Below are 25727 nucleotides of genomic sequence, written 5' to 3' on the forward strand. Positions count from 1 at the left end.
TCTGTTGTAGAAAATGTAGGTGAAAAAACTCCGACTACCATCTTTTCTTAAGAAAGATATAGCTAAAAAAAAGAAAAATATATAATTTAATTTTTTGGGGAGGGAGTGAATATTAAATAAAGATTTTTGATGATTTGTGATCTTGTTAAAAAGAGACAAACTTTTGTAAGAAAAATGTTTTTTTAAAATAAACGCCCCAGTAAAAATTTGGAATTTTATTTTGGCGAAACACCCTCACCCCTTTTTCTAATTTTTGTACAAATTTAGTACATTTTTTCCAATGTAGTACCTGTTTACAAGTTTTGAAGAAAATTGACAGTGATGTCCAGAATTATTAGAGCAAATATAGGCCAATGGTATTTACATGTACATCCGTACTCATAAACATCTGTCAAACAAAAGTAGATTTTTCGAACTTGTAGAAAAAATTTTCTTTTAGATATTTAAATGTATTTTTTTTTTAAAGAAATTTAACGTCTCCTTAAGGCACAAAACTTTATACTTTCTTATTATTTTATTGCAGTATATATCACTATAACTGTAGTAAAAGTTTGTTTTTTCTTGCTAAGAAGACTTAGGAGTAACTGTAGATATTTTAAATTACACCTGAGAATATTTTAATTACATGAGAAATTAGCATAACAGTACTATTACAGCATTAATTATTAATAAAATAACTTATTTCCTATTTCAGCTGGTGATATGTTAGCGATAGGATCGCACAACGGTAGCGTATATCTTTTCAGAGCAAGTCGTGATGGGTATACATATAAAAAATCAAATAAGATTAGAGGTACTCAACCTGTATCACAGATAGATTGGAGTACCGATGGACATTTTCTTCAGCTTGTCACTGCCGATTATGATCTCGCATTTTGTATGTATTTTTTTTTTTTAAATCTTATTCAAATCCATTAGAATCAATTAAAAGTTTAGCATTAATATAATTTTGATTTTCAAAGCATTTAAAAAAGTTTTATAATATTTATTGATATTAGATGCACTTCTTAAACAAATATTCTATAGTAAAATCCCTTAAAATGTAGTAAAAATAGACTTTTAACGAGGAAATAAATCACAAGCATTGATGAGATTTTTTGCATACCAGATAGGAGTGGTTTTTTACTTTTATTATTGATTGAAGGTTGAAAAAAATAGGTTTTTCATTAATTCACAAATTTTAAATTTTCAGTAATTTATATACAGAGTGATACAAAGAAATGGGAAATTTTGAAAGTTGTGTTGGTAGCCGTGGGCGATTGGTACCACTTGATAAGTGGCGCCAGCCTCTCTAACCTAACCTGCCATTTAGTTGTCATGGTTCCTTAGAGTGGTGCACCAACGTGCATTTGCTATCAAAGTGTTTTACAAAAACAATGACAGTATGGAGGGAGTGCGTAGAAAATTTCGCCTTCATTTTAATCTGGGACGGCACGACCGTGTTCCATCAGCACGTGCAATTAAAACATGGATATCTAATTTTGAGGAAACCAGTTCGGCAGTGAAAAAGAAACCTCAACCTCCAGGCCGTGAGAGAACCATCTGTGCACCACAGAATGTTCAAGCTTTACAAGATGCTGTCACACGAAGTCCACATCGGTCAATCCATCGTCTGTCAGAATCTTTACAATCGCATAGTTCAAGTGTTCGAAGAATGTTAGTGAAGTTCTTACAATTCCATCTGTACAAGTTGCAGATCGTCCAGGAACTAAAACCGAATAATGCAGTTGTGCGAGCACAATTCTGTAATGTAATGCTTCAGAAGATAAATGATAACAAAGAGTTTGTTCAACTGTGGATGTCAGACGATGCGCATTTCCACCTCAGTGGATTTGTTAACAAGCAAAATTTCAGATACCGGGCACAAGAAAAGCCTATGCAGCTACACCAGCGTCCGTTGCACAGCCAGAAAGTGAGTGACCGTGTGGTGCGCTATGTCATCTTATAGTGTTATAGGCTCTTATTTTTTTGAGGATGACAACGGTCTTGCGATTACAGTGACGTCGGCTCGTTACATAGCCGTGCTTGAAACCTTTGTTGTGGAACAACAAAGATGTCATTTCACGTAATGGTGACATTAGATGGCCTCCAAGATCGCCTGATCTCTCAGCTTGCGATTACTTTTTGCGAGGTCACCTTAAAAGCAAAGTGTTCCACAGTAGACCTGCTACAACAGAAGAACTGAAGGCAAAGATCCGAGAAGCAATTGCGGAAATTCCAGTCGAGATGTTACGTCAAACCATGAACAATTTAACGAAGAAACTTTGTGAGTGTTTGTAGAAGAGGAGGTCACCTGCAAGATGTCATCTTTAAAAAATAAACTAAAATGTATGTATCCTAAAATGGCAACATTTGTACAATTACATGAAATAAAATTAATTTTCTAAAAAAAATGTTTCATTAACGTTAATTTTTTTAATTTCCCGTTTCTTTGAATCACTCTGTATTTAAAAAAATAAAAAAATATATATATATGAAATTCTTGACATTGCAGTTTTTGGAGCAACACTCTCTGATCAAAATTGACTGAAAATTGCCCTTTAACCCTCTTTTCATTTTAGTATTCATTTTTCAATGATATGTTTAAAAAGTTCTCAGATCAAAAAATGTTGCAAATAAAACTTGATTTTTTTTTTACCTAGGATTAGTGTGATCCTGTTTTTACACACCTTGTAGTTTGTAAAATTTTCTATTTATTTATGCGTTAATTTATGTTAAGTTTTTTTGTTTTCTTCTTTTTTAGGGGATATAAGGAATTTATCTATTGAAAAGAGTCCTGTCACCATGAAGGATACAAAATGGTATTCACAGACCTGTCTTCTTGGCTATCTCATAGCTGGTAAGAACCATATCTTTTATTAGCATTATCACCAATGCTTACCGTGTTGTAAGACATCAATGTGGGAATTGTTATTGGATTTATGCTTTTTGATTAATCTGTAGATCTCGTACAACATTTTTTTTGTACATTTCAATAAGTTACATTTCACTTTCCTGCGGAATATAACTAAAATAGCTACTAAAGGGGAAAGTATGGCGACTGAAAAATGAAATCAGCTTTTTTTTGTAAATTTTTTAGGTTCAACTAGTACTATTTAAAAACATGTGTGTGTATTTACATGTGTGTTTCACACTGTTTGGCCATGTATTTCAGGATTGACAAATTGATTTTCTTCAAATTTAGCTCAAATATTCTATATATATAATTTGATCGTATTATTTCATTTTTTTTCAAAATTAATAAAAAAATTTTTTTCAAATTTTCATCAAATTTTTTGAAAATTTTGAAAAATCGAAATGATTTATGTTTTTCAAAATTTTTTTGAATGTTTATACTGTTTGTATAGAATTATCAAGCAATGTCATACATTTTTTTAAAGTTATATAGAAGACCCCAGACCCAAAAATGCTGCTGGAATTTTTTTCAATTTTATTGAAAAAAGTATTTTATATTTAGAGAAAACTTTGTTTAACAGTCATATATATTAATATTTGTAGAAAATTTCTTAAAGTTTATTTTCCACCTCTAAAAACTGTTTTTTTTTTTTTTTGTTTTTTTACTCTATTTCTTTTATTTTCATTATTAAAAAAATTATATTATATATCATAATATATAATATAATATATATTATAATATATCATAATATATAATATATTATATTTCTTCATTACTTAAAGGGATTAATTAAAATTAAAGATTTAAGCTACACAAAATAGAAGTGGCTGGGAAAAGTCATCAAATTCTTTGCTAGCTTTTTATTATTGTTAAATAAAAACTCCTGCAGAGTTGAATTTAGGATTTGCAGATTTACATACTGTTCTATGCCGTACAATATTTCATATAATATTGTGTTTTTAACTAGTTGCTTTACATTATCTGATCCAGGTTTTCGTATAGTTGTCACATGTAAGCTCTTAATATATTGGTTGATTTTTTATATTTTGAAAGTAATGATTCATTTTATATCCAGTTTCTACGGTGAACAGAATGAAGGTATCATTTCAGTGAGTTGGTGTGCTTGCGATTGACTACTGATTTCTGGAAGTAATTTGCGATTAATATTAGTAGATTACTTTTACAACTGTTTTTCAACTATTATGATTGTACATTACAATATTAGAACAGTATATTACAAATATAAGAACTGTAATTGTATTTCCATCAGAAACCCATCAAATGTATGCTGATGTATTGTCATGGCACAATGTTTCATAAATTGTTTGTTACTCTCCAGTGTGTTTTCTTAATCTCAAACATTGTATTACCATCAAATAAATTTTTTTTAAGTGTTTAGCACATAACAATAAAAACCTTTTAACATTTTTTCATTCATGACCGTATCTTGGAGCAACTGTGGTGTAGGTTTTGTTGTTACTGTAATAATTTTGTAAGTTACCTTTGTTTTCATGTCAGAGATACATCAATTCTTAAGTCAGTCAATTATATAAATAGTAGCAACAGTATTATTTAAAAATTGTTATACAATTTTTTTTTTTTTATCTGTAAAGCGACTTCTTTTAAACAAAGATTCCACAACCATAAACATAACACGTAGATATGTTACAATTTTTAATTAACTAAATATTGACTTACATGATTCATATTTATCAAAAATAAATAAATATCTGATAGCCTGTTTTTGTATCTTGAAAATTAATTTAATGAAAACTTATGGAATTAGCTTCAAGAGGTAGTAATTTCAGATATACATAGGCATAATAAAAATTAATGAATGATACAAGAATTATGAAAATATTCAGAAATTTCACTAAATGACAACACTATATATGCAAATACAATTTTTTTTTTTTTTTTTACAAATTAAACACATTAACAGTCTATCCATATTTAAAATTAGTAAACTGCAATCCATCCTAAGATTTATTTTTTTAATTTCTTATGTAGAATTTTATAATACTTTTAAATAATTATATTGAAATACAGATAAAAAAAACAAAATTTACTATATCCTTCAGTTCATTATCCATGGTGACGTGAATACTCTTATACCACTCTTTAATTAGTGAAAGAAAAGAAAATCACAGACAGAGAAATCTGGTGAGTATGGAAGCTGTGGAATAGGTTCAAATCTTGAGTAAAAGTCAGTAAAAAAAAGAATCTAGAGTCAAAGGTACTTGATCGACTACTGCGAGATTCACTGTTAATATTCACTTATTATTTGTGTTACATCTTATTTACTTTGAAAGACAGGATATATAAAATCAATGGAGTTTAATTTATTCTAGATGAATTATTTTAATAGGACCCTAACAAATTCTATTTCTTCTTGTATAATGAAGAAAATTTAATGTTTTTTTTTTACAAAAACGTAGAATTCTTTAGAGAATTATAAATTGATAAAAACATTATCTGTCAGATGAATGTAAGTTATCACCATATTTAAAATGATGAAAATTTGAATGCTTTGCTGGGACTGAGCATGAGGTTAGGAAATACGCTCTTAAGTGTTTTATGTAACAGATTCAATTTTGAATAACTGGTTAGTTATTGTGTGGAATTTGTGTGTCACAAATGTGTTTTGTTTTTATTTATTTACAAGAGTTTTTCTTTGTTTATTCCTTTCATCAAAATAATAAATAAAAGTTTATATAAACATAGAGCTGGAAATGCTTCATTATAAAATTACAGCTAACCAGAGATTTTGCCCAAAATTCAGCTCCCCCAGTAAAATGAACTGAAATTTTCAGGAAATTGAGGGGGGAAAATTGTTTCCTATGGTTTTTAACTTTGTTAAGTGACTAGCAAATGAATAAAATTTATTTACAAAAGAAAATTTTATTCAAAAAATCTGAAGTGGACACTAAATGGATTTCCTTGTACAACTATTAAATTACATCATATATACATTTTTTTAAAAATGAAAAGCACATAAAATTTTATTTCATTAATAACTTAATGAATTCTAATTTATCGTAAATTTTTTTTGACAATCAGAGGTTAATAATTATTAATAAATCAAACGTGAACTTTATTTATACAATTAACTTTATTACAGTTGGCATAAATTAACTGTAAATAACTAACTTTTAACATCATTTTCCGTATATGTTAATAATTAATTAAATAGCACGATGAAGTGCATCGAACGAGTACTGCAATAGAAATTTACTCTACGAGAAAAGAAGACCAAGGGAAAAATAAAAAGATTAAGAGAGGATGATGAATATAAAGAGAGAAAATTTGAAAATTAGGAAATGTGTACACAAATTAAGATCAGAAGAATTATATCAAACCAAAGAGCGATTAAACGATTGGCAACAAAAAGTAAATAAACAAAATGATGATCAACTCTGACTTAGAGAGAATTTTGTCCGACAATTTCAGAGAGGAGTAATGAACTGAAAAAGAACAATTTTTTGTAATTTATTAAAGATCAGGCATATATTGTTTTTGTGAGGATCTTTTTTTCAGTCGCTCTGTAGTAAACATTAATATAGATAAAATTAAACAGCAATTCCAGAATAATTAAAATTAAACTACAAAATCCAAAAATAATAACATTCTAAATTATAATTTTTAATTAATATTAAATAATCAGGTGTTTCACCAAATATGTTTCATATACACATATGTAATAATGCCTATTAAATTACTTATTCACATTTTTAAAAGTACATAAAATTTTATTTCACTAATAACTTTTGTAATAATTGAAGAACATAAGAAAGAAGCCGTAATAAGAAAGGGAGTCCGACAAGGATGTTCCCTATCTCCATTACTTTTTAATCTTTACATGGAACTAGCATTTAATGATGTTAAAGAATAATTTAGATTCGGAGTAACAGTACAAGGTGAAAAGATAAGGATGCTACGATTTGCTGATGATATAGTAATTCTAGCCGAGAGTAAAAAGGATTTAGAAGAAACAATGAACGGCATAGATGAAGTCCTACGCAAGAACTATCGCATGAAAATAAACAAGAACAAAACAAAAGTAATGAAATGTAGTAGAAATAACAAAGATGGACAACTGAATGTGAAAATAGGAGGAGAAAAGATTATGGAGGTAGAAGAATTTTGTTATTTGGGAAGTAGAATTACTAAAGATGGACGAAGCAGGAGCGATATAAAATGCCGAATAGCACAAGCTAAACGAGCCTTCAGTAAGAAATATAATTTGTTTACATCAAAAATTAATTTAAATGTCACGAAAAGATTTTTGAAAGTATATGTTTGGAGTGTCGCTTTATATGGAAGTGAAACTTGGACAATCGGAGTATCTGAGAAGAAAAGATTAGAAGCTTTTGAAATGTGGTGCTATAGGAGAATGTTAAAAATCAGATTGGTGGGTAAAATGACAAATGAAGAGGTATTGCGGCAAATAGATGAAGAAAGAAGCATTTGGAAAAATATAGTTAAAAGAAGAGACAGACTTATAGGCCACATAAGTCATCCTGGAATAGTCGCTTTAATATTGGAAGGACAGGTAGAAGGAAAAAATTGTGTAGGCAGGCCACGTTTAGAATATGTAAAACAAATTGTTAGGGATGTAGGATGTAGAAGGTATACTGAAATGAAACGACTAGCACTAGATAGGGAATTTGGAGAGCTGCATCAAACCAGTCAAATGACTGAAGACAAAAAAAAAATAATAACTTTTGATTTTTTTTCATTTACTTTTTTTTTATTGTTCTAATAATTATTTATTGTAAAACTTTTTTTACAATCATAGCTTAATAATAATTATTAATAAATCAATATATTTAATTAAAAAAAAAATGTTTAAAAAATAAATTAAAAAAGAAGTTAAAAAATAAAAAAGAGATGAAGTCTGATTCAAGCCAATGTGATGCGCCTTCCTTTATAGATCCAAGTAATTCATTAATTAAAATGTTATTTGGCTATAACTCTGGAATCAATGAAAATAAATACCACATGATATGTTGTTGAAAAGCTCTCAATGAGGTCATATTACTGCAGTTTCTTACGTCCTAAAGTTTCTAAAGATTTTGGGTTTTTTTGCACACTTTTGGGTTCAGTCAATTGCAGTCAAAAGACGAGGTGCACAACTTGATGTTACAACAGCCTTAAATCCAAAATTTCAATATACTATGACTAATTGTTTTTGAATTATGCGAGATACATACATATATATATATATATATACAGATGTCAATGCCAAAACTAGTCAAAATTGATTCAGGGATGGTCAAAATGTGTATTTCCGTTGAAATCTGAAACCGAAACTTTTCACTATCACAATACTTTACTTTGTACAAGGAATTAGAAATTGTGATGTAAATAAGTCCAGTAAAAATCAAATTAACGTTTTGAAAAATCAAATTTTACTTTAGAAGAATCAAAACGAAAAATAAATGAAATGACTTATTGTGGAAATTTTTGTAATCCATTCATTTGTTTGTTTAAAAAAGACAGTTAATAAGAAACAAATTTAGTATACAATAGTTACAAAAAAGTTTTAAAACATTCTACAAAAACAGAATTTCAAGAATACTATATTGAAACTTTTTAAGTTTATTGAAAACCTAAAATTGGCAACACTGTTCTTTTCAGAAAAAAAATTTGAATCAAAGTTATTGTATGCTGTTCAACAATTAATTTATTATTAATCATAACTAGTCTCTTATTAATCATAACTAGTCTCTTATGTGTATTTTGTGTCGGGTACGTACGCTTTTTATGATTTGTATAAAGCCATTTGTTCAAATGGTGGTCACACCATTTGAATGGTGTGACCATTCAAATCAAGAATATGTGCAAATATTGTTTTTGTTTACGATTTTACTAATGGAATGGGCCAGGCTGCAAAATGTCCAGTCAACTGAAAATCTGAATGCAATTAAAGAGTCAAACTTTCAAACCCAATTTTCGATAAAGGCATGGTTTAATTGGGGACTAGTTAATAAGACCATTTATTTTTCAAAGTTACCTTTCTGGTATTGTGTACAAAATTTTTTTACAAAATAAATTGTGATTTCTGCTAGAAGATTTAGATCTTGATAAAAAAGGGCAAATGTTATTCAAATATGATAGTGCAAATTTTTTGGGCAGATGGATCGGTCTCGTAGGTCTCCATAGGTCAGATTTATTAGTGTTTTGCTACATGGCTTCTTCAAAAGTTCATGAATGTTTTAACAGCCAGACAAGTTTTGTTATTTGTTTTGATTGTGCACTTTGGGATCAAGATAATATCTGGGTGCCTCATGTTATTTGCATATCATGCTCGGTAACTAACTGAATGGTTGAAAGGGAAACAACAGAGTCATACCGTTTGCTGTACTGATGGTTTGGTGTGAACCTAAGGACTACTTCAACTGCTACTTTTGTATGACAAATATATTTGGATTTTCATTCAAAAATAGAAAGTTCATAAAATATGCAATATATCCTCAGCTCTAAAGCTGGTACCACGTGGAGAGAAGTTACCTGTACCACCATCTAATCCATCGAAGCAGCAAGTTGACTTCTGGTGTCTAGACTGCAAAAGTGGAATCTTTTAGTAGATAAAACAAAAGATATTACGTTCAGTACATGAAATAAAACTCTTTCAACTTATTTTACTATGAAAACTTCATTGTACGTTTGTACTGATGTTGATGACCTGATGAAAGAGCTTGGAATTCAGCATATTCCTGAAGAATGTGTCTTTTTATTTACTCTTCTAAAATTAGGATGGAAGCAGTTTTATTGCATAATGGTAACAAACAGCCATCTATTCGATTAGTTCATGCAATTGACACGAAAGAAATAAATGGTATCGATATTAGAAGCAATAAATTACAAAGAGCGTATGTGTGCAGTGATCTGAAAGTTGTTGCGTTATTTCTTGGTTTTCAAGGTTTGTTTATGAAATGTTTTCTTTGTCTTTGGGATAGTCGTCATTACAAAGTAAAGAACTAGCCATTACAGCAGAACTTTGTGACTGGTGAAGAAAATGTAAAGCATTTATCATTAATTGAGAATGGTAAAAGTCATACTGACAAACAAAAACTGTTATTTTAAAATTGTATTAATGTTATTTCAATTTATCTGTGTTTGAATAAATAAAGATTTAGTTGGATTAACCAAATTTTAAATGAATACACAAATAATTTTTTTCAAATATTGATTTCACAGTGATTGTTTATTTATTGGTAGATAAATTGTATGTATCTAAAAAAAACGCGACATATTCCACAAATTCTGATAACAGTTTTGAATTCAGCACTTCAAAATTAGTAAAAATCACCATGTATGATTCCAGATATAAAACAAAAAGTTTTTTCTGTTGATTAGTGTAATTATTGCAAAATATACTCTCAATAAAAACTTACTTCAATTACAAAAAAATTTTATTATGCACCAAGAGTATATTATATCATTATTTGATTAAAAAATAATTATTTCAGGAATGCTATACAATTGCCCACTGTTAATTTAAAATTACTTTCTATCTAGGAAAGATCAATTAGTTCCTTAAACACATTTATTACAAATTTAAGATTTCAGAGAAATAATTTATATATACTTTTTGAAGATCTACTTTTAATCAGTTTTAATAGATTTATAGTATTAATTTATTCTACTGTTAATTTACAGTTACATATGCAGATCCTGGAAAGAGCAGTATATAAATAATGTAAGATCATTTCTTTCCATTCATGTTACCAAACGGGATATAAAAACACCAAGTCTTTCTTTTTCTGGTCCTGAATGAATTATCGTTTGAAGAATTTTTATTTAATTTATTTTTATATTTATTATGTGTTGAGATGGTTGAACTATTTTCTAAATTATAACTCTTCGATTCGTTGAGCCTTTTAAAGTTTGTTTTATTATTACTATTATTTTTATTATTATCATAATTATTTTCAACATTTTTATTATCATTATTATTATTATTATTATTATTATTTTTATTATTATCATCATTATCATTATTATTATTTTTATCATTACCATTATCATTATTATTAATAATATCATTTTTATTATTATTATTGTTGTTGCTATTATTTTTATTATTGTTGTTACTATTATTATTATTATTATTATTATTGTTGTTGTTGCTGTTATTATTGTTGTTGTTGTTGTTATTATTATTATTATTATTATTGTTGCTGTTATTATTATTATGATTATTATTATTATTATTATATTCATCTACCAGTGAATCAACTGAATAATAATAATGATTATTACTGCGAAATAATTCTCTTATTCCATCTTCGCTTGGGACTCTTTTCCCTACACTGGTTGACGAATAATTGTCAAGTCTAATGTGAGCACAGTCATTGTTCAAACAAGAAATTGAATTCGATTTACGTACTGGTTGAACTTGATTATGCACATCACGAAGCATAGATTTATTGTATAACTGGATACAACTAACAGAAATTGATCTTCTGTTGTCCGGTTTAAAATATTGTGGCGACCAGAAATTAAAAAGTGCCAAATTTTGTAGTTTACGTTTTAATTGAAGATCATCTTTAGTTAGAAGATTATCAATTATTTCCATTTTTCCTTTGTTTTTTAATATCTTCTTTTTAATCAGTATTGACTTCTCTAATTCATAATTATTTTTCTTTTTTATTTCATCATAAGTTTTCATTTGTTCCTTAATTTGTTTCAATTGATTTTCAAAATAAGTTTCAGTTCTCATTTTTGTATGGCTCTCCCTCTTCTGTAGCATTTTCCATTCATTTACAGCTTTATTATAAATTACTTGTATTTCTTGTCTGCTGTGTTGAAGCTCTTTAAATTCAATCTCGCTTTTCTTTAATGCTTCATAGTGCTTCGTCTGCAGTAATTGTAGATTTTGTTTAAGCAATTCATTTTCATTTTTTAGCATATTACGTTCTTCAATAATTTTTAAATAATTGACCGAAATGCTGTACAAGTTATCGACTGCACTAAGCTCCTCAATTCTCATTTTATCTAAAGAAATCTGAGCGTTTAAAATTTTCACTTTATTTTCATAATTTATAATAATTTTTTCTAATTTGGCCATTCTGTTTTTATTATATAAAAATGCAGATTTTGAATCATAATTTTCATCATATGTTTCATCCAGCTGTTCTTCCATTTCACCACGTTCTACGTATTCCATTACACCAGGTTCTACATATTCCATTACACGAAATTCTAAATTTTGCATTACACCAAGTCCTACATTTTCCATTACACCAAGTTCTACATTTTCTGTTTCACCAAGTTCTATTTTTTCCATTACACCAAGTTCTACATTTTCTTTTTCACCAAGTAATGCATTTTCCGTTTCACCAAGTAATGCATTTTTCGTTTCACCAAGTAATGCATTTTTCGTTTCACCAGGGTCTACATTTTCCGTTATATCAGGTACTACATTTTCCGTTACATCAGGTTCTACAATTTCCTGTACACAAAGTTCTATAAATTTTTTATCATCGAATGACAATTGAGAGTTTGAATCTCCTGACTCTGTTTTACAAGTAATATCTTCAACAAATTTTAGTAATTTTATATTAGTTTCATCTAATTTAGATTTTAACTTTTGAATTGTCTCATTTTGTTGAATAATTGTTTTATTGAGTTTAGATGAATGGTACTTTAGTGATGCTATAATTTCTTGTAAATAACAGTTTTTTTTGTCGAGTTCATATATAATATATTTGTTTGAAAATTGAAAGCATTTTAATTCACGAATTTCTAATTTTAGTTTTTCTTTAACTGCTTTTTCACGCTCATATTTTTTTCTAATATTATTAAACTTTGACTTCAGTTTATCAATAATAACATCGATATTATATCTATATTCCTGATCAATCTTAAAGTCTTTTTCCTGAAGAGATGGAAGCGCTTCTTGTTTTAACAAGTAGTTTTCAAAAATCCATCTTCGTTTCATTATTTTTATTTTCAGGACATTCTTCCTATTTTTCACTAGATTCTTCGTCTAAACCATGTCTATCCTGTTTACAGATGGGTTTTTTAAACAATTAATAGAAAAATAGTATTTTAGCATTTACTAATGCTATAATATAGTATTACATTATAAATGAACAAATAGATCTAGTAAAAATAAAGTTATGTTTGAAATTTGAAAAAGTATTCACTCGATTAATACTAGTTATTTGTTTGGGTCTATTGACATTTTTACAGTTCACTTTGACAAATATGACTTTTTATTAAGTTGTTTTATTTTCATTAAACTGATGTTTCCCTTACTTTATTTCTATTCAAAGTGAAGAAATATTATTTTCTTCACTGATATCATACCAGCATCTTCAGCCTATGTTTTTCTTGAATCTTAAACTTTTAATATTTCTTCTACTGGTTCATTATTTATTGCCTGTATCCACCTATGACAACATAAGAACTTTTATTAAAGATGGTGGGGTTTTCCATGTGCCTTTCAATTTATTATAATTATTTATTTGTGCTAATAAGAAGTTGATAATTACATTCTCATTCTCTGTTTCCGTATTCTAAGCATTTTCCCAGTATTCTTTAATCGTATAATCTTTACTTTCTCAAATATGTTGTTAATTTTGTGCAGTAGCATTATACAAATAAGGAAAAGTATGCTAGTCAGGTCAAATTTTCCAAGTCTAGGGTTTTTGCAAACCTTTTGATATTTGCAAAAATTTCAAGATTTGTGAAAAACAAGGTTTGTTTCACATCTCCCTCTAACAGAAAAACATGATTTTAGCAATGAAAATTTCCAGAATGCTTTATGTACATAATATACATATATATGTACATATATGTATATGTACATATAATATACATATATGTACATATATATATATATATATATGTATTATTATATATGTATGTCAGCATGTTTTTGCTCTAAATCTCCAGACTAGATAGCCAAATTCATTATATGGATCATTAATGCAATTTAATTTTGGTTTTAATTAGTCAAGGGGGCAGGCAGATGGAGATACAGAGAAAAACTAACTTTTATTTTTTGTAGTTTCTGAACTCAAAATTATGTTCCTGTACTAATGACAAGGTGTAATTATATTTATGTGATTCCATTAAATTATTTGGACTATTTCATTAGGGTTGGGAGATAATAAACCTAATTTTAATTTTAGTTACAATTAGTCAAGGGAATGAGGAAAGGCACTCACCATGACTCCTTTATCTCAAAATTTTACATAATTCATTACATCTAGGAGATTTATGCGCTTTTATCAGTCAGGCAAAAAGTCCAATATATATTATATCAATAATTTTAGCAGATAATAATGTTTACCAAGGGCTTTGCCATAATGCTAGTTGCATCGAATTTGCCTGCTTTTTCTTATATCTTACCGTAAAATTACTAAAAATTAGATTTTGTAAAGAAAGATTTTTCTCATAGAAGTAGATTTTCATGAGAAAAAGATAAGGAGAGCAGCATTACCAGAAAACACTGTAGTTTAAATATTTTAATTAATATGTATTATTTTATATTTCAATTTTTAGGTATATGGAATAATCGATATTATCCATCCACATCATTAATTACAACTGTAAATCGTTCAGCAGCACATGACTTAGTCGTAACTGGTGATAGTGAAGGATATATTAGATTCTTCAGGTAATTATTTTTCTTTTTATATTTTAAATTGTTTGTTTCAATAACAAACTCTATTGATAATTGATTATTTTGTAAATAATTCAATTAAGAACTGCATTTTGTGGAAAAATTATGACCATATTTCAAGTAAATTTGGAAAGTAATGTCATAATAAAACTTTGAAAGATTTGCTTTAATATTTTTTGTGCTTTAGCTTTGAAACTGTGGAGTTTACTGCAAAAGATTATTCAGTATTTCTTTTCTCCACAATTTTGTAGAAAAAAGCAACGAAGCAAAGTGTTTTCACAGATAGAACAGTTCGCATGACAGTTTTGTAAATGAAACTGTGGTTCAAACAATTTTAGTCAAAGCAAACTGTGTATACAATATAACTTAATAAATATTGGTATATTTTCTTATATGAAAAATGTTTTTTGTTTAATTTCCTCTAAAACTATTTTATTGTGATAATATATATATGTTGACATTTGTACTGGTAAGTAAAGGTTTTAGAAATATTGCTAGAACCAATCACTTCCTTCCATTTCTTTACTTTATTAATGATAAAATATCACTAAAGGATGCACATTTATATTGATTTCAAATAGTTAAAACCCACTGGTTTTAAATCAGGAGAGAAATGTTAAATGCTCTCGAGAAAATTTAAATCTACTGTGCTAACATTTACTTTTTAAACATTTTGATAAATAGTCATTTTCAGATCATTTTAAAGAGTTCTACGGTAGCTTCCCTTCTCTGTGTAGCAGAGAACACAATTACTTAATTAATTTATTACAGTATATAGAAACCCACTATAAACATTGGTCATTTGTAACATAACTTTCATGAAAATGCTTGTGTCAGATATGAACTTGGCTTTTTTCAATGGGATTTCATCATCATACGCTTTTTCAAGCATCATTAATTACTCTAAAAATTAAATTTTCAACAAAATTTGTTGATATACCCTGTTCAATAACAGCGCATTGAACTGTAATTATATTACTTTTGCATACATAAATACACATTGTTGTATAGAAAACAAACTGTCATATTTTGATATCATGAACGCTGTATATTTTATAATAATTTATCTTAACATAGGAATATAATTTTTCTAAATATTATTTACAGTTTTAAACAGAAGAGATGGATTTCCAAGTTCTTTTTTTATATCTTACTATTTTTACCAGTTATGAATGCTTGCACACAAAAAAAAGCCTTTGTTGCCGCAATAAATATTTTAGTCCATCATTATATGTAATGAATTTTATTTTGTGATAATGTGATTTTCATATCATATTTAAGATCAATTTCTTCGACCTTAGACACATAAGATTTCCCGCAGTACAAGACTTTCTTTTTTAATTCATGTATTGAAAATTCTAAAGTATTATTTTATATAATTTTTCATACTTTTAATAAATTATAATTACTGAAATAAGTTGCTATGGTAAATTGAAGATTTATACAGTGTTGATAATGTTTTATCATTAACATTTTGTTTTTAACTTTTTTTAGATATCCTTGCGTAAGTCCAAAAGCAGAATATCATGAAGAAAAAGTATACAGCATGCAAATATCATGCGCAAGATTTTTATTCAATGATAGAAATGTAGTTACTGTTGGAGGTTCTGATGCTACTGCTATGCTATGGGAAGTCGTTGATGATTAAAATTAAAATTGAATGATTCAAAATAAACTGTGAATGAACTTTAATATTATATATATATATATATATATATAATCTTTAAAAAAAATATATTTATTTATATATATTTTTTGTAAGTACAAAGTGATTTTGAAATTTATTATAATTAAAAAGAGTATTATAATTAAATAATAACACAAAAAAGCTTATTTTATTGGGTAATATTAAAAATAATTTTATTATTCTTGGAATTTAATGATGTTTTGAATTTTTTTTTATTAATTTAAGTTAGTGTGAAACATTTTATTAAAGTGGGTAGTGTTTGGAATATTCCAGTATTAACAGGTTGATTGCTGAAGAATTTCATGGAAGCACCTATGATTTAAAATAAAAGAAGGTTTTACTTATTTTATTCCTTAAGCTATATAAGAATTATATATATAACTTCAGTTGGAATATTATACGTAATGATAGATTTTTTTTTTATAGGCCTTGAACATTCTGATCGGAGTTTATACAAGGAATATCCAGAAAGTAACTTATGTTTTGTTGTTGTTGTTCGCTAAAGAGTGGAGGGGGGTAACGACACACTATGTTAATGGCAGGAAAATACCTACATATCAGTAGGTAGATATGCAAACATACATTTGGCTGTGTGAAAAAAAGCATATAGAAACAATTTCATTTCTCATTTTCTCTAGTAAGCCATGTGATATTTTTTTTTATTCTTTAAGATTGTTATATCATTTTCAGGTGTGACTAACAACTTATTGCCTACAGTTGTTTATTTTCAAAAATACATCTTAATTTTTCTTTTTTTTTAAATTTAATCAAAATATTGCATATAATCAAATATAAATTAGCTATACTTGTTTATGTAATTACAGACATTATTACAATTATGTAAATATAATAATATTTTGAAATATATCTATACATATAAATATATATTGTTCATTAAAAGATTGTATATATTATTTATATTTTATTACATAAAAAAAAATGAAATTGCATTATATGAAGTTAATTAGATAAGTGTAATTCAAATTACTATGTAAATAATGTATAAATTCCTGCAATAATTAATCTTTATAATTATATATAACAATCATTTACTGTCAGTAGATACAGAACATCTAGTAAAAGTAATTATAAATAATTTTTTTTTTGTAGATTAATAATTGCAATCATGTCTATGGATATATAAAAAATATAAATTTTAAGATTATAATTTATGGGAATATAAAATTAAAACTTTGTAGCCATACCAGATCTGCTTTTGAACCCAAGACCTTTCAGATTAAAGGCTGAGATGCTACTACTCTACTACAGAGATTTTTTTATTTATTATAAAATTTAAAACATTAATTTTTTAATTGTTTTAGCTACATTTGCAGCCATCATCAGTTATTTGATCCTGTTATTTTTTTTTTTGTATTAGCTGATGATTTTAGTGACAGGTTTTTTTTTTAAGTTGATAATTTTATTTCTGTCTGTTACCAGATTGAAAAAGGAGTACAAATTAATAATGTAAACAATAATTAAAAATATTATGAAATTAGTTTTTAAATGGTTATACTTAATAAATAGGTAATTCCGTTTTCTAATTAATTAGTAGCTTTTGACATTTTCACCACTAATATTCACAAACAAAAAAGCTTGGGAAAAAATTCTTATAAGTGAACTTATATAAGCTAATAAGTTCACTTTTCATTTGGATTATTTGACTGACATCATTACGTTTTTGTCAATTGTATTTGTTTTTTTACAAATAAAATTACAAATACTTTTTACTTTCCGGTGAATATATAGCTAGCTAGAATAGTTATATTGAAGGGGATGAAATATGGTGATCATGTCAAAAATGGGGTATCTGCATTTCTGAAAACCTTTATATTTAAGGGTTCAGGTCAAACTAGTTCCTCTAGATCCTTGATTCTCAACCTTCTGCCCATTATTGAGAATCAAATATTTTCTAGCGCCCCCAACATTTTTAAACTTATTGATACAAATAAATATGAAAATTAAAGGGGTTTGATTTAGTTTTAATGACAAACTGTTAGGTCAAAAACATTGCAGTTTTTGGATTTTTTTCATTTTGTGCAAAATAAATAAAATAGATCATGTTACAGTCTAATGATCTCGGGTAACAAGACTGACACATGATCTTGGGTTAATACATGAGAGCAGTTAATACATGTTGCAGTGCCAATCTTTAAGGATTTCAATATCTCAGCACAAAATAAATAAAAGCTAAAAACTGCAACGCTGCATTAAAGACCTCACAATTTTTCATTAAAAGTAGATCAAAACCCTTTAATTACCATATTTATTAGTATCAAAATGTTGCTTAGATCTGGAGATATGCTGCATTATAGACAAAAGCGACCTTTTACTCTTTAAAGTAGAATATTTTGGTTCAGAAAAATTTTACAGAGACATACAAAAAAATTAATTAAAGCTAAAGTCTTAAGCTTTAACAGTAAGCTAAACTTAAACAAACGCTTCGGTAAACAGGAAGAAAAAAATTAACATTTTTCAAACTTTTCTTCTTCCTGATTTTCTTTTTTCAATTTGATAATTTTTGAAATTTGTATTCAAGGTTTAATTTTTTTTTTATTCATCTCTCCAAGTCTCTTGGTTGCAAAAGTAATGTAGTTTAAATACAATCATTTTTAATCATAAAATATAGATTAATTTTAATCTTTTGTACTAGTATAGCAGATATTTAATTTTAGTTGATATTAGGAAAACATTAATTTTTGCCTTTTTAATTAGCCATCACCATCCTAGACAACCTAAACCCCCCCAATTTTCTGTGGGCCTTTACCATCCCCTCCCGAAGGCTTCCAGTGCCCACAAGAGGGCGTTATTGTCCTTTTTGAGAATGAATGGTCTAGACCAAAACGCAAATGGATGTGTTTGTATCATACTGCTTTTGACCTTGTATTTCAGGATTGATCCAACTGATTTTTTTTCAAATTTAGCTAAAATATTTCTATATATGGATTGCATTTATCATAATTTTTCTTCGAAATTTGTTAAGGGGGTGGAAGAAATCACAAAAAACAAATTTTGATCTTCTTCAGGTATATTTAAAAAAATTGTATTAAAGCAAGTTTGTTACTTATGATGCATATATAAATAATTTTTTTTTAAACATTCAACCCCACCTCCTAAGATTAAACTTTTTATTCCTTTGCTCTGTTTTCCTACATTTTAAATATTTTTCAAAAAACTGTTGAAAGTTTATATTTTTATAAAATGAGCTATCAATGTTCTAAATTTTTTTAAATTGTAGACCTCCTCTGTTATAAAACTAAAGTTTTTTTGGGAAATTTTCCTTTTGAAGAGGTAGTTAGATTTAGAGAAAACTTTACTTTAGCAAATTTGTCAAGCTTAACCTAGCGCTGTCCAACCTTTTTCCAACTAAGAGCACATCTGAATGATTGCAAAGGTTGTTGGGCACCAGGATTCATTTCATCTTCACACTACTGCTGCTACTAACAAAATCAATAATTATAAATAAGACGAAAACACATAATTAATGTGAAATTTTGACACTGCATACTTGCTGCAAGTTGAGGAAAATTTGGTGCGTAGCTGGAACAAGCTGCTCTTAATGCGTCATCAAGGTGGGAGGTCTGTCAGTCAGGATCGGTACTTGTTTTTGATGATGTTTATTTTTGAAAATGCAACTTCACAAAGATACATGTTGAATCAAAGCATGAAAACATTTTCAGTGCAACACTAAGGAGAATGCGGTGATTTTCTCTGTCTACCGAAGTCCATATATTGTGACATATTATGTATGAGGATTTTAAAGAAAGGTCTTTTTAAAAACTTAAAATTTCCATATCTAATTCTTCAGTTTTATGCTTTCCGAATATTTTACACACCCTATTTCCAAGTTCACTAATGTCAACAGAAGCGAATGGATTATTGTCAATATCACTGGTTCAGGTACTGAAAACTGGCTAAATCTGTTGTCAAATTCAAACACAAGAGTTTCAAGATGCTTGGCATAAGATAAAAGAGATCAGACTCGCAGTCATTTACTTTTCTAGAATTGATTTGAAATTTTGAAAGTGTGAAAGGGAATATCTGTTTAAATGTGAAATCCATAACTTCACTTTCTTTAGAAATGCAATTATAACATTTATCATATGTAAAATATTACAAAATTTCCCTTGCAATTCGAGATTTAACTCGTTTAATTTTGAGGTGATATCTGCCAGAAAATGTAAAACTGGTAGCCATAGTATATCATCAAGTTTGTGATAATGTGGTTCGGGAGATGTTTTCAAAAATTCTCTTTTTCATCTAGCAGATGCAGAATTGTTCCAGTGTTTTATCCCTAGTAAGCCACCTTATATCTGCATGAAGATATTTTGAAAATATTCAAAACAATCAATGATGTATAGAATATGATCTGATATAGTTCATCACATGAGTTACAACTTTCATGACGTGATCAAACTTTTGCGCATAAAACTTCCTGGTGGATAATGCAATGATAAGAAATAAATTTTGGAAATGATTCATCCTTAGCAAAATAAGACAGAAATCCATTATTCCTACCAGTCATAGAAGGCATCTGTTGTTATAGCAACAAGCTTTGAAAGTGGAAACTTACTACCTATGACAAGTTTAAGAAACGCGTTAAATATGTCAACTCCCCTAATTTGTCCATGTAGTGGCAACAGTTTGACAAACTCTTCCTTTACTGTGAAATCATAGAAAACCTTTCTTTCTAATAAATACATACAACTCAGCAATACCAAACAAGTCAGTACTTTCATCAAACTGGAGTGAAAAATATTCTCATAATTGAGATTCCAAATTATTAGAAATATGTTCAACCCACCTAGCAGCAGTTTGGCGAAACAATTGTAGACCTTTAAAGTAAGACATAAGTGCAGATTTACATTTGTGGCCTTCGAGAAGAGATTCAGCAGCACTGATCATTGCCTCTTTTACTACTTCCCCATCGCTAAACAGTTTTTTCCTTTTAGCTAGTACGTAACAGATTTTGTAAGAAGCTTCTGTCAAGTTACTGGTTTCCTGAACAGGTTTCATAAACACGGATTGTTACAGTTTTAATTTAGATTTAAGAGCTTTCACTTCATGTTTTCTCAGTTCAGAATTCACAGGAAATTTGTTATTAAACTGTTTGTGATTAGTCAAAAAAGTCCCTTTACATTACTTCTTTTAGAAGACACGCTAGCACTACACAATAAACACACAGATATTCCCCTACATTTAATAAAACAATATTGGTTCTCCCATTCACTGTTAAAGCTGTAAGTTCTTTGACTTTTAGCCACATTAAGACTACACTAGTTATTTTATTAATCTAATAATTTAATGAACTTCACTTTAAAAAACAATGATAACATGTGGAATGTATAACATATCACAACACGAGAATGTAATAAAGTTGTACCAGCAGAACATAGGCCGCCTACTTCACTTCACAGCTACCAAGTTATACTGAAATTGAAATACAAGAATTAGATGTCACTCAAAGAGTGAGAATTGTTAAAATGTGTCAAATTTATCTCCTTGTTGGCTGAAGACGTAATTATGTTGAAAGATAGAAGCTTAATTGGTTTTTCTAAATAACAGAAAATTCACTGGCCACACCGACATGCAAATTAACTCAAAAACTCTCATTCGTGAGAAACATCTATTTCTATTTTAGGAAGATCAGGTTATAATTTATTAAAATTGATGTTAGGAAATATAAATAACGAAAGGGACTCAATTTTACCAAAGAATGTCAGTTTGAAATTTATTTTTAAAGATGCTAGTAAGCTTGAGTGGAGCGCAGACCCCCACATGAGTCACAACTAGGTAGTTCATTCTGTCGAGCTAGACCCTCTGCTAGGAGGGACTTATACCTACTTTTACCATTTCAAAGGAAATGAGTTTGTTAACAGTAATGACAAAGAAATGAACACATCTTACAAAGGCTGGCAGAATTAATTTTTGAACTACTGGAAAATATAACGGCTAAAATGTATTTTTTATATCCTTTTTATGATTTAAAATATAATATTATTTTGAAATGTGAATTAGTAATAAAAATTGGCAAATGGGTGCGGGTGCCAAAAGATGAAATGAAGGGCACCTTGGCGCCCACAGGCCCTGGGTTGGATAGCACTGGGTTAACCTACATAAATATTTTGAGAAAATGTTTCTTAAAATTTATTCCCCAACCTTTTTTTTTTTTGTCTTCAGTCATTTGGTTTGATGCACCTTTCCAAGATTCCCTATCTAATGCTAGTCGTTTTATTTCAGTATACCCTCTACATCCTACATCCCCAACAATTTGTTTTACATATTCCAAACGTGGCCTGTCTACACAGTTTTTCCCTTCTACCTGTCCTTCCAATATTAAAGCGACTATTCCAGGATGCCTTAGTATGTGGCCTATAAGTCTGTCTCTTCTTTTAACTATATTTTTCCCCAACCTTAAGAAATACATTTTTTTGCTCTAATTCTTTTAATTTCTATATTAAAAAATTGCTTTTTGTATTTTTTATTTTATATTTAAAATGATAATTTCTTAAAAAGAACATTAAATACTTTGGTTACAAAAAACCATTTTCTAATCATAATAGTACATTTTTTTAATAAAAAAATGAAATTATTTTATTATAAAAATCAAAAAAAGGCCCTTAATGTTTGCATTTCTAAAACACGAATGAGAAAGTTATGCAAAGTATTTTATGACTTGACATAAGAAAAATGCTTTGCAAACTTTTTTTTTGTAGTGTTTTGTTAGTAAATAAAATATACTCTTATATACTCATTGTAAATATATGAGAAAAGGAGATTTCTGAAAGGCGTGAAACGCAGCAGTAATTCATATTATCACCAAGAATGATTGTAAATAATTGCTGGAGAATTAGATCGTTTTAATTCTTACTAATCAAAATTTGATTCCCTATAATAATTCTGTTTTTTATTTTATAGCTAAATTCTTATTGATCTTGAAAATCTCTATTAAAAAGTTATTATACTTATAAAAAAATACGATTTTTTTAGATACCAAGTCTCTTTTTTAATTATGAAAAATTTTTATTTTTAAAGTCATTTATATTATTATTTGTATGTTTATTTAATAAACTGTTGTTGAAAAAGAAAATGAAACTATTAAATTATTTAGAAATAAATATTACTTTTATTACACTATATATAATTTACATTTGCAGGAATTTTTAATCAATAAATAAAATAGCATTAGGATAAACTTGAATTTAATTTTAGATTTATATAGGCCTAGATATATACATAAAAAAAAATTTTCACCTCAGCCGTACTGCCAGTGTTGTTAAAAAAAATTCATAACATAAATATTATATAATAATGTATTGTAGTTTTTATAATTATAAAAAAATAATTATTTAAATATATTTACAAAGAATATGAAGCATAATTATTATTTAAATTATTGTATATAATAGAAAAAAAAAATTATATATTGCCTTTAAATTATTTTAATGTAAAAGATATTCATCGTAAGCTAATTATTTTTTTATATAAAGATATTTTATAAATTACTACTTTGCTTTATAAAGTGTGCTAATGCATTGATTTTATAAATATTAAAAAACTAAATTTTACGTACATTCAGAAAATAATTACAGTTTGTAATTTTGTTTTTAATCTGTTAACGTTAAAAGAACTCTCTGAAACAAACTAATAAAAAAAAAAAAACATTTAAAACCTCATATTTAAATGTAAATGTAAATATATATACTTCTAAAAGTTAAAATAAACATGTAATTTTAATTTAATAATGATTATTCAAATCAAGAATTAAGTTTATTTTATTAATAAAGAAATATGTAAAAAACAATTATTGTACGTTGGTTTTGAAGTTAATCAGGAGTACCATGTAAAAAAATGTTAAACCATTTTGTTATAAAGATATAAATCAGAAGAATTGCTTTAAACTGCAGAAATTTACATTAATTTCCAATATTAAGGCACTTTTCATATCTTATAATCTATTTTTTCATTCCTTCCTCAAAAAATTGTGCCACTAGTATAAAAGTAACAGTTGTTATACGTATTTTTCACATCAGCATCATCGTCATAGCACTAATCAACAAGGGATCCCTTGGAATGGAGAAGTAAGTGGTAATCATTCAGTATCAATTTTATTCAAAGTCAAATTATTCAATGTGTTTCATCACCAGCAATACATGGATAAGTATTTTCATTAAGCAATAAAACCCCATAACCGAGCGCATACCTCATTTTGTTTTGCATAGCACAATGCTGTTTTTTGAGAATATCACAATAAAGCAAAGCATTTATATAGGCTCACCTCTCAGCAAGAAGTAGACAACCAAAACTGCATTCTTATCGTAGAAGATAGTGCGCGTGATTTTTTGCAGTGAACTGGTGATGACATGTCACATTTCCATAGACTGCTGTTTGGATTCAACAGTGATGAGACTTTGATCTCATCATCTGTCACTATTTGGCTTAAAAAATAGTCCAACTTCATTTTCATATTGGGTAAGATAAGACTGAACAAAGTAATTGCTTCGTTTCGTGAATCTCCATCATTATTTTTAGCTTCCAATGAGAGCAGGGTTTGTTATGATATCATGAAAATCTGTGAAATATCAGAAAACGCAATATGTAACAAAGAAATTACTAACTGTTGATTTTCTTTAATATTTTCATCCACTCGCGTAACCAAATTGTTATTCATGATGAAAAGCCACTCATGGTGCACATTAATATGTCCCTCATTGAACTGCTACACCCATTTTTTTTTTTTGTTTACTTAGCTCTCAAATATATCTTTAAATTTTGTATTACTTCTATTAGCAGAAATTAGAAAATTCTGTTATTTTAATACAAGATTGAAAGTTTAAAAAAAATCAGTTATTTCCCTTTTATATGTTTTAATATTTATTTATGATTATTCTTACCACATCGTCCACTTATTTAATCCACTTTTCAAGATGCAAAATCAGTGAATCAAAAACATATTGATAGAAGATGGGAACTTAATGTAACCATTAAGTCTCTTCACAGTTTTCCAAAATGCTTTCATACCATGGATTTGGATTTAAAATCCAAAGACAGATATTGGATACTCATGTTTTATTTCCAGTCGTTATTAGCTACAAGATTTCATTTTGTTTTTTAAACCAGATAAAGTAAATGAGAAACACAAACATATGTTTTATATTGTGTTTATAAAAAAATCCATCTCCCTAATATTCTCTGAACAAAAAAAAGTCTCAGATTATGCAAAGTGAAAAATAGAATTACAATTTCTTATCATTTTGTATCAGCGTCAATTGCCACGCAGGTTTCTTCTACATCTAAGAAACAATCTGTTGTGAAAGGATGAATGCACCTTTATTCATTATACTTACTCAACTGTTAAAGAGCTTCGTCACATATAATCATTAAATCGTTAAATTTAATCAAATTCACAATGAATTTCAATTGATGCTATTTTTCTTGCCCGTACAAACCAAATAATATATCAATTTTATACTAACTGATAAAACAGTCAACATAATAATATA

At 27.7% G+C, this 25727-nt stretch overlaps 1 protein-coding gene across 1 annotated transcript in view; it reads left to right on the plus strand.

The window, feature by feature from the left end:
* DCX-EMAP (Doublecortin-domain-containing echinoderm-microtubule-associated protein) overlaps positions 1-16185 on the plus strand; it is a 197633-nt gene extending 181448 nt beyond the window's left edge. Inside the window, exons 18-21 of the mRNA XM_075381299.1 lie at positions 695-877; positions 2744-2839; positions 14417-14531; positions 16032-16185. Coding sequence (XP_075237414.1) covers positions 695-877; positions 2744-2839; positions 14417-14531; positions 16032-16185 — 548 coding nt within the window. The remainder of the gene's footprint in view (positions 1-694; positions 878-2743; positions 2840-14416; positions 14532-16031) is intronic.
* The last annotated feature ends 9542 nt before the right edge of the window (positions 16186-25727 follow it).

The sequence above is a fragment of the Lycorma delicatula genome, chromosome 13 (assembly GCF_047948215.1).
Source record: "Lycorma delicatula isolate Av1 chromosome 13, ASM4794821v1, whole genome shotgun sequence".
Lineage (NCBI taxonomy): Eukaryota > Metazoa > Arthropoda > Insecta > Hemiptera > Fulgoridae > Lycorma > Lycorma delicatula.